General features: G+C 34.4%; 1 protein-coding gene across 3 annotated transcripts; it reads right to left on the reverse strand.

Annotated features, from left to right (window-relative positions):
- Window positions 1-3,562: 3,562 nt before the first annotated feature.
- Window positions 3,563-11,083, reverse strand: LOC130726861 (agamous-like MADS-box protein MADS1). 3 transcript variants are annotated; one of them, XM_057578182.1, is made up of 9 exons: window positions 10,897-11,083; window positions 10,301-10,533; window positions 6,963-7,044; window positions 6,435-6,496; window positions 6,242-6,341; window positions 5,882-5,923; window positions 4,360-4,401; window positions 4,081-4,256; window positions 3,563-3,903 (listed from the first exon to the last, which is right to left on the reverse strand). In XM_057578182.1, the coding sequence occupies exons 2-9, from the start codon at window positions 10,531-10,533 to the stop codon at window positions 3,900-3,902; spliced, it is 741 nt and encodes a 246-aa protein (XP_057434165.1). In that variant the 5' UTR covers window positions 10,897-11,083; the 3' UTR covers window positions 3,563-3,899. The 3 variants fall into 3 exon arrangements, with proteins under 3 accessions (XP_057434165.1, XP_057434163.1, XP_057434164.1); XM_057578180.1 differs by lacking the exon at window positions 10,897-11,083 and adding an exon at window positions 10,668-10,880 and having other exon boundaries at window positions 3,564-3,903; XM_057578181.1 differs by lacking the exons at window positions 3,563-3,903; window positions 10,897-11,083 and adding an exon at window positions 10,668-10,882 and having other exon boundaries at window positions 4,077-4,256.
- Between the last annotated feature and the right edge of the window lie 309 nt (window positions 11,084-11,392).

The following is an 11,392-nucleotide window of genomic DNA, read 5'->3' on the forward strand; positions in this document are numbered from 1 at the left end:
AGGTAGTGATCGCTTAGGTGGGTTGAAACAGGTACATGATAAAAAAGTAAACAAATTACAAAAAAAAGACAAAGAAGAAGAAAATACTTCAATTTTGTCTTCAAGAATGACCTTTCACGGAAAAGCTTCGCTTTAAAATTACTTTCGCATGCAATTTCAACTCGGGTGTGGTGAAGGCTCTAGGTTTGCCTAATAGCGCGACTCTTAGGATTCGAACTTTCGACCTAGAGATTCAAACAAACACTTTTTACCATTGCGATTGACACCCATTGGGGTTGAATCGCTGATTTTGATGCCATGATAAAGTTCTGAATTTTCTTGATTTAAGATACAACAAAGATAACTCTCCACGCACGATTCACCGCCTCTATCTAGAAGTCAGTTGTAGGGTGGTAGGTTGTGCTAAAAGTAACTTAGTGTCCTGAACGCAAAAGAGTTCTAGCAAGAAAGAGCAAAGGAATAACGTGTCACAGTATGTGTGGAATGCCACGAAGGCGACAAACCTCTATGAACATCATGAAATGGTTGAGCAAGATGACAAAGTATTAATATTTTGAGTCTTTAAGAAACGGTCTAAAATAACCCATGTGATAATGAGGTCGAGAGGAAGAGGGTGGCTTATAATGAAGTGACAGAGACGTCTTCGCAAGCCTGAGATAGACAAGGTAAGAGTTGCAACAAACCTTGTTCTTGGTGGTGATGGTGTATTTTTATTAATTATTAAGCGAGTACATTAAGAAGTAAAATACCAATTATCAAGGAATAAACTATCTTCAAATGGGTTCAATGGTTTTTCGTTTGGGCCTAGTAGGTGTAAGTGAAGCTGGCCCGCAATATCACCACGGTCACTTTCAGTCAACTAGTGCGATAACCCGTGCGCTGCACGAAATTTTATGTTGGAATTTTGTAATAAATAAATTTAGTTTTCATATATATATATATGTAATTTTTAAATTATAAATAAGTCAATCTTACAAAAGTCAACCGTAATTTTTTTTTAGGGTCCTTTGGTCACCAGTCTCCACGGAGGAAAGGGGTCCACGTGACTAATCTGGCTCGGGATACAGTAGTGATCTCTCTGACCACAAAGGTATTATTTTTTATCTCATAGGGGATCGAACCCGGGCTAGAAGCCTAGGCGAAATCCTTTAAGGAAATACACATTCACCCGTTGTGCCACCCCTTGTGGTTAACCGTAAATTAATATATGAAGAGAAAAATGAAATTGTGTTGTATACATCAAACATTTTCAAAAACTTCCTTAAACACTACACTTAAGACCATTTCTTAAACATAATCTAGATAGAGCTACATATAACTGACCATGAGTGAAGACGGGCTGCAGAAGGAAGAGCCGAGCATGAGATAGTGTTTGTCCTTGGCTTTTATTTATGGTCATCGCAAAGCATACTGCAATTAGAAACTGTCTTCTTCTGAATTTAATTGAAAATTTAGAATTAGAAGGAACCAAGTCCATTATTGAAATGTGCACTTTGTCATTATCATTTTTTTCGTGATAACAGTTGCACGAATAAAATGTTCACCAAGTTCATCGACAATTAACCTGGTTCCATTGCATAAACCTGCTGCTTGGTCTATATTTCACAAAAGCATGATTGGAGTAGCAACTTTCAAGTAATTTGTGGTTAGAGATTCCTGAACTTTTAGTGTCGTTCAAAAATTGTGTTAAACCACTCACCTCAGATTTCGGAATCCTCATCAAATAGCAAGGCAGAGTCGGAGCTCATATATTCACGTTCTGGTGTAGCTATCATACCAAGCATGTTAGTGTTTATCATTTCAATAGCCTCCAGTGTAGGGGCCAATATGACTATATCTTTAAAGAATTGTGGGTCTTTCATTTTGTGCGAAAGGTCAAGATATGTATATTTAATCAATTCCATTAATGGGTCAGGACTAATTGGGATGAGCAGATCTGGCGGGATTTGAACATCATACTCTCATGCTACAGGATCGGGATGATCGTCATTTCCAATTTTAAGAATCCAATCTGCAAACTCTTTGATTTCTTTTACTTCATTAGCTGTCTCAGATGCAGTTAGCCGCATGTTCTTAGACAATTTCATAACTTTGCAATGCTTGCTCAATGATGAAGAATTTATAATAGCTTCTCCAACTTCCTGTCTACTTCCTCTAGTTATTATAGGTAATATTTGTCTAAAATCACTTTCCAGAATTACTACTTTTCCTCCAAAAGGTTTATGTATGTTGTCTTCATTTTTCAACCTCATTAAATCTTGAAGTGTAATGTCTAGAGCTTCGAAACAAAACTTTTTCAACATTAGAGCTTCATCCCGTATAATAAGGCTTGTTTCAAGCAAAAGCTTTACTCGTGGACTTTGAGGTCTCTGTAGCATCTAATGGAATGCAAAATTTAGAATGAGTTATTCTGCTAGAAGCAACATTAAGCACAATTAGTCCTTTGGATCAAAGTAACGCGGATAAAGTGTTCGAAACAAAAGTCTTTCCGGTTCCACCATAGCCATATAAAAGATAGAAGCCACGTGAGTTTGACAACACAGATGTGAGAACCCTCTCATATACAGACTTTTTCTCAGGTGTAAGCTTGCTAAGAAACTCTTCATATTGTACCTTTAATGCATCTTTGTCATAGTTTATTTCACCGACAGTAAACCTATTGTCAAATTGCAAGACTTCATCATATTCTGGAGATGGAAAAAATGGGTAATTATTTAATGACCTACCATTTCTTTGGAGCAACTTCTCAATTTCAATGATACATAAATTTTTTAGATCAGCATCTGCGATTCATAGTCCTGCAGTCGAGAAGGAATATTAACTAATGATTTTTCAACTATATCGAATATAACTAATGTTGTTCACACACTTTGCATAATTGTCATGTGCAACATGATTTTCTAAACTTTTGAATTTCATTTAAATTAAATCCAAGCAATAAGTATATTATTATAGCAATATTTCAAATCTTAATAATATAACTTGAAAACCTACAAACCTGGATTATGAAATATCACCACAATATCTCCACGGTCACTTTCAGTCAATTACATCATTTGACAAAAGAAAAAAAAAACAAAAACTTCTTCATATTTCAAAAGGCTTTGTACGTTTCATAAGTTTATAGCTTAGGAATAGCAAAATATACTGATAAAATTCGTACCTAGCTAGTTGCTAACTGTATCACACCCCAAAATTCTATTGAAAAATCATAACTGAGGTCCATTGTTGTTAGGATTCATTTCTGCATGTAGGTTTTTGATGTTTTTCTGTTAGTTTTTTTATAAGGAGGTCTTCACTCGTTTAGAAAACAGTAGTTGTCTCTCCCAATAAATAAATTTTCTGAAGTCCGAGCTTGTTCTTTTAACCATAGTCTAATTTTATATCACCCTTCAATTCGAATTAGTAAAAGCAATGTCTTATTGCATAATATGAATCCCAAACATTCATGATCTGGATGTGAATGCATCAAATTCCTTATCCATCAGTCTATTAGTGAACTATATCTCCGGTGTTTGTGAAGACATTTCAAGGGAGTCTAATTTGCTTACCACTTAAACAACCATGAAGGTGTTGGTGGATTTTAGTATTAGTTTCTTTCATCATCAGAAAAAGCTTAATAATATAAGCAACAGGTATCAGTAGGCCTAAAATGACAGAGAATAATACAGAGAGTGGGGGTTTATAACAAGTTCTTAATTTAAAAGATACAAAACACTATTGTATAGAGTATGTGATGGTTCTTTAATTTCTAGTACTTAAGGAAGAAATTTAGTAAAGTAAATTTCTAAAGGCACTAGTATAGGGTCTCCACTATATAGGAATTAAATACAGTTATTCAAATAGTTAAACCATATGAAGATTGTTGAAGTACTTCCATCAGATTTTCCAGCACAACATCAGCTGCATTCAAAGGTAAAAAGGGAAGTGATGAATAAAGCATGTCAAAATATTAAATGTAGCTATGGGAAATCAATCATCAAGCAAAGTCATGAACAATAAAATAACAGCTAGCATAGTAGCATCTTAATTAAAACCAGTAGTAAACTTAAAAATAAGATGAATAAGATAAATTCTTACACAAGTTGGAGAGCTGTCTGGTCTTGACGCGAATATTGATTATCAGAACCAAGCAGATTTGCAGGAAAGAAATTCCGATCATAAGATTGTGAAGGTAATGACTCGCTCAACATCAAATTCTGTTGCTGCTGCTGCTGTTGCTGTTGCTGTTGCTGAGCTCTCTCATGTTCAGCTATCTGCAGCCAGCAATATCAACAATATAATTTCTTTTATATATCCTTCATTTGACTCAATTAATAATGACACAGCAATTTCACATTATGATAGCTAGCTAGAGACCTTAGCTCGCAGATAATTGTTATGGTTTTGCAGCTCAATTTCCTGCAGTACAAGTAGAAGGCTCAATATATGAACACATAAACAATGAGCAGCACCAAAATTGTTAGAATGGCCATTTAATATTTGTTACTTGGTTAAAATATAATTTTACATGTGCTGTTGAGAAAAGAAAACAAGTCTAACATGGAATGGAATAAGACTAAAAGGGGACTCTGCAATTGTGTATAATCTTGGAGGTTTTAAGTTCGTGGACCATGCATCACACTCACATCACACTCATTTCTTGCCCACACACTCACTCAACTTCAGGTAAATTTTAGGTACCAGTGGTACCAGCGCAAAACAAACGGTGGTTCATAAGGGGACTAAATGCAACGTTGGATGTTCCATTTAGTCCCGTTTCAGCCTGTCTACTAAACCCTACCCCTTGGATGTTCTAAGTCCAATTGCATTAAACAAATAGGACTACACACCTCACCAACATCTAGCCTACACACTAACCCAACCTAAAAGTATATTTCGGCCTAGACTTCCAATTCCAACAAGTGAGATCCAAGCTCAAATGGTCTCATAAACCACTATTAAAAGAAAAATAGAAAAAGAAAAATAATGAGCTCAATAATAAAATAAGAATTGTCCTAACACTCAATTATTAACTAAAATAAGTCATTGGTCTATAAAACCCAAGTTCATGTAGAAAGAGCACAAGCTCAAAACACAATTTCTAAGATTCTACTTGAGTACAAGTTTTTTCAAAACATGTCTAGTTTTACCAGTCCAGTTAAACTTGAAGGGGAGTGTTGAAATTAAAAAATAAGTCTCACATGGAATAGACGGATTGGACTACAATGGTTTATAACATTGGGTGCCTACCGAAAAAAAACCTTGGGTGTTCAAGGTCGAATTGTTAAGGTTTTTTACCACACACTACACTCACATCTTAGCCTGCACACCCAACCATCCTTAAAGTATATTTTTGCTCCACATCACAAAGTCCAACAAGTGCCATTAGAGCCCAAATGGTCAACGGCCCACAGTTGAGAAAACCCAAAAAAAAAGAATGGGCTCAATAAAAAAAAGAACTAACAATACCCAATTATCAACTAAAATAAATCATGAGCCTTGAGACTCAAGTTCAGATAAAAGGAGTATAAACCCAAAACACGACCTACGACCCCTGAGGTTCCGCTTACATACAAGCCTATGCAAAACAAATCTAACCTGACTAGTCCGATTTGGCTTGTAGGGGATGTTGAAAAAAAAAGTCCAATATAAAACCTAAGGTGACTATAGTGAATTATAACCTTGAGAGTTCTTAAGTCCAATTGATTAAATGTTTTTAGACCACTGGCATCTAGCCCACACAGTCACCCAACCTTATCAAAATATTTGTTGTTTTGTTTCTAGCTATAGAAAGAAAGTTAAATTGAATGTCTATATACACAATTGTTCTCATTTTTACCTAACTTTGTTGGCTATGACATATAAAGATATTAACAACAACGAAGGAGATGATGATTACCCGTTTTTTCATGAACTCCACATCAGCAAACAATGTCTCATGCTGGATAATTTTCAGTGCATCAGTCCAAAAGAATAAAGATATGTCAAAGAAAGGATAATAATCTATATTTTCATAATAATAGGCCAAAACATAGAATTTTGAAATACTAACTCAAATAACTCTCATATCTACTTTTTGCTAACTTTTGCACATAACATTAGTGCATGTTTGGGTTTGTATTAGACACCTTAAGGTTAAGGATCTCATAAATCCCCATATGATTTTTTGTGTGTGTGCTTGTGTGTCTCACACACATCTACACACTTAACCATAAACCAAATGCCTTAAACAATTGTCATGCTGAGCTTATGTAAATACCTTTCTAGATCTAACTCTGCTTAAACCTTTCTCCAATCTACCCTCGAGGTTCTTCAGTTCCTTGAGACTCAGATTGCCAAGAGCTTCACCAAGGATATGCCTGGAAAGAAAAATTCATGGATAAGTTTATTTTAATAAATGGAAATTAAAGGTCTGCTATATATAAATATGTACCAAGGAAGAAACTTATCACCTATTTAGATTCTGAATATCTCGAATCTGTCTTCTCAATTTGGATGCTTCTTGCTGGTAAAACTGATAATAGTAAACAATGTTAGTGTGTGAACTTTCTGGATAAGAGTTAAAGTATAATGAATTAATGTAACTTGTGTCTATATAACAAAGATGAAGAATTAAATTACCCTAATAAACTCATCATTCTCATCTTCAAGATGGAAATTCCATGTTTTAATTTGTATATGATGATTGCATGTGCTTAATGGATAGGTAAAATTAGATCTAACTTAAGGTTTCATCTACCGTACACATTCACAAGTTAATAGGGTTTCTCTGCAAATTAATTTTAGCACATAAAGAGCATATTGTAAATAACATGTACTAGTTGTTAGTACTAAAAACATGGTTCATAGGTGCACCACCGTAGAATTGCCCTCAGCTTTTAGGTTAGGTCATACTTCAAAATACATCAAACTCTAGACCTTAAGAGAAATATTGGATAGATTTTAACCAGTAATCTTTGACATTATCTGAATAGATTTACCTGTGTATTAGCTTCAGAAACAGATTCTGTGTTTGATGAAGCAGCACATGCTTTCTTGTACCTATCAATGGTTCCTCTAACACTGCAATCAAAGTATGCAATAGTAAAAGTGGGATAGAACAAACACTGTAACATAAGTGAAGCTAACTTTACTGACGGAAACACGTGATACAATTTCTGATATTTTCTATTTCATTTTCTATCAGATTCTTTAAGTCCCCTGAGATGAATTTTTTTTAATTCCAATGCTCCAAAAAACTATATATTAGACTTCACCAAATGAAATTTTGGGTGTAAATAAGGTTCAAGCCATAAGTTTAATCAAGAGTTGCAAAATCATGGCCAGATCATACCAGCTCAAATACCATTAGGACTAAGATATGCATATTTGTCTATCACATTTCTTTGATTAATTACATTATTTTAAATCCCCCAATCCTTCCACCAAAGACTTACAGTTGAGTAAGTGTTGAATAAAACTCACATGAGAAACCTAGCTCCCACTATATGTGAGAGGTTTAAGGAGGCGCCGAACCCACCTTATAAATCGAATGTAAGCAATCTTAAATTGTATTTTCTTTGCAAGAGGCTTATTTTCGACTGGAACTTGTGACCATTTGGTCATACGACAGCAACTTTAGTGTTGCACTGAATTTAGTCTCTTGAATAAATTAAAACTCACTATTTTTAAAAAAAATCAAAATCCAAATGATACTCTAAATTAATACTTTCTCTTGTACCTGCTAGGGTGGCACAAGATCCAACAATGTCATTGGCTCAAGTATATATAATTAATAAGCATTCTTCCTAGGTTCAGAAATAATCATGTCATTTCCTCATTACACATGGTGTAATAACCATAGGAGCCTTATTTTTTGTACCTCAATTAATTACCATAAAACCCTTTTGAAGATTTCATGTTCTAGTTTCGCTTCCAAAGAACTAAAGATGTTGTGGCAGTGCATGCACTGTGAAATGTATGTCATCATCTCAGAACTTCCCATTGGATCGTACTCTCTTTTCCCTCTTCTTCTTACCTTTCTCTGGCTAAGTATTTCTTAGATCAACACAAAGCAGCTGAAGCTGAATCCGTGTATATCAAGTTCCATTCTTTCAATTCCAAAGAATATGTAAAATCTCTCTCTTTCTTTCTGAACTTGCTCTTAAGTTCAAACACAAACTAGTTGTACCAATATTTACCTATGAATGGTTAATTAATGCAAAAGCACAAAGAGGCCTCTGACCTATGCATCAGGCCATACATATCATGTAAATGTCACCTTCCTTTTCTATTGAAATTTCCAAAACACATAATTGAGAGTAGGTAGAGAAATTGACTTCAAGAATAGAACCTTTATTTCCTTAAACATGAAAACAATGTTAAAAGATAAGAGAGAGAGTGGTGTTTTGCTTTTAGCTATTCTCAGTATCTGATATCATGCTGTTACTTTTAGCAGCTCAGGGTAGAAAACAAACGATCCAGAAAGAATAACATTGAAACAGTATATAAATAATATAATATAATTACTTATTTTTGGCTACTAATATTTGTTTTTGAAAAGTCTAGGACATGGAAAAGAAAAATGAACTTAACTACTGCATATAAAAATGAATGAAAAAGGAAGAACCGCAGAAGAATAATAATATCACAATGTATGCCCTAAATGTCCTTGGTGAAAAACTCACACGTGACCTTGTTTTATTTTGCAAATTTTTTTCTGAAAAGACTTTCTTTAGCGTCCATCATATGTTTAGGTAGAATTAAGATTTGTAACTTCAAAAATAGTTATAAAATAATTGCTTGAAGATTAGCTCCCAAATAACTACAATTTTGTTATTATCGGAACTAATTCACAACAAATTGATAGCAGTGTTTACATCTATCACCTGCACAGATGCTAGATTTAGAGCCCCAAAATTCTAACTTATAGAATAACATCTTCATATTTCACACAATTTTTTTACTTGAGTTTATAGATTTTACTTAAATGCCCACCAAACTGTTGCTTTCATCACGTTTTAGTGAATCAATTCAAGAAATTTATACAGAAATGAAGCTAAGTAATTCCAGAATATTTCAAAATTACCCAGAAATATCTTTGGAAGAAAAGAGTTATTGATTGATATTCCCATAACCATACGGCCTTGACTTTAGAAATTAGAACCCTAACTGAAGCTAGCATGGCCTTGACCATATTGTAAAGGACAAAAATTATGAGCGTGGGGAAAAATATCAGACTTTCACGCACCTCTACACACAAACTAAACTCAGGCAGAACGACAAGAAAATCTGTTTCAATTTTAAAGGAATCATTTTAAAAAAAATCAAAATAAAGGAATCTGAAATCTTTTTATCCAGAAACCCTAATACTTTGTTTTAATTCTTGTTCATTACCACCTTGACAAATAAGAGAAATATTTTTTAAAAAAATCCTTTTGCAAAATTAGGTTGTTCTGGTGGTAGGCGAGCTAGATCTCTGTAAGGATAAGATTACAAGATCGAACCCTATAAAATCATTTGTTTTGAGGACAGACACGGTTTCCCGAACAAGTTTACACATTAAAGACCAAAAAAAATTAAGATGTTTTCATTGGTGTATATATCTAGATTTTCACTGCCCTATAGTCTTAAATCAGAGTGGATTTGGGTGCTACTTATATATAACAAAAACTGAAACCCTAACTTGCAATTGGATTTGTGGCACAAGAAGTTAATTAAGAGTACAAGAGAAAGAGTCATGATGGAAGAAAAGAGGACCATGAGTGCATGACAGCTTTATGTAGCAGAGCTTGTATAGGTTTTATACTTGACATATGGAAGGAAAGAGAGAGAGAAAGAAAAAGGATTGGTAAAAGCATAGCAGCATGGGAGAAATATACACAAAGAAGCTAAGATATCTGACCTGCAAATCTTTGTAACCCTAAATAAAAGCTGTTTTACTTGTTCTTCTATTACATATTCTACCCCCACCTAGTTTCACTTTAACTCCTATATTTCTATCTCTTTCCACAGATCTGCAAACTTTGAAACAAACAATTGAAGAAAGAATAGAGCAAGGAAGTGTAAAGGAGATAGCTGATGCAAACAATACAAATTGATGAAAAAACTGAAAAACATAAGTTTTGGGAGAAGGAAACTGTCACTTGATTTGAACAAAAAGATGCAAGCCCTGGTCTTAACCCCAAATAAACCCCATTTTTTGAAGTAACAATTTTTTTCTACTTAGATTTCAAAAATATATATATATATGGACAAATTATCAAACCTTTTTTCCTTGATTAATTAAAAGAGGATAAGAGAAAGTTTCAAGATTTGGAGGTTGTGTAAGTGTAAGAACCTGTTGTTGGCATACTCATACAAGCGGCCACGGCTTGAGAAGACAATGAGAGCAACTTCAGCATCACACAGAACAGATAGCTCATAAGCTTTCTTCAGCAAACCGTTGCGGCGCTTGCAGAAGGTGACTTGCCTATTTGTGGTGTTCTCGATCCGCTTGATCTCAATTTTCCCTCTTCCCATCTTCTTCTGAGAAGAAGACCCTTCTTGAACTTGATCAATTGGAAGCTCCATCTATAACAAATTAAAACCAAATAAAAGTCAAGAACAAAGGACATAAAACAAAAATGAAACATGGTATATGCTGAATTAATGGTTTAGTTGTGTGATCTAGATTTTGGAATGCTGTAATTAAATTGGTCTCTCACCATGAAAAGAGAATCTTTTTGGATGAGAGAATGAAGCAAACAAGGCTTATCACTCAGCTGAAACTCAGATTAAGAGGTTGCAAATATGGAAGTGGGTTGGCCTAGTAGACAGGTATTTATGGACTGAAAATAGACCCTCCAACAATTACCCAACTCACACTTAAAATTAATTTAACTTCTCGTGTTGGAGAATTAAAGCAAGAGAGAGAGAGAGAGTTGTGATATTCACCTCTCAAGCTCCATTAGCCATCCATGCCATTTGATCATGTATGGGAAAAAGGAGAGGGAGATAATAAAAGGGTCTTTATGAAAGTGACTTTGTTTGTGGGGTTTGATCAAATTTCAATGAGAGGGACATTGGACATAAAAGTTTGCACGCAAAATTCCCCAAGCTTCAAGTTTTAATGCCTTACAGAGACTAGTACTGCTGCAGGGTTGAACCAAAAAGAAAAAAGAGTCATTTTGAATCTTGGATTTTCAGTTTTTTGGCTTTTTTACTTCAAATTAAAGAATATCTAAACTAGTGTTAGATGGAAGAGAAATTAAGTTGGTGTGAATACATAAAAACTATTTCATGTCATTTTCATTATGTGGTTAAATATCTCAGAATCACTTCTCTCCCAATGTGAAATGTATGCAAACACACAGTCAAACTCTCTCTCTCTCTCTCTCTCTCTCTCTCTCTCTCTCTCTCTCTCTCTCTCTCTCTTGCATTATTACAATTT

This window comes from Lotus japonicus, chromosome 6 (genome assembly GCF_012489685.1).
Source record: "Lotus japonicus ecotype B-129 chromosome 6, LjGifu_v1.2".
Lineage (NCBI taxonomy): Eukaryota > Viridiplantae > Streptophyta > Magnoliopsida > Fabales > Fabaceae > Lotus > Lotus japonicus.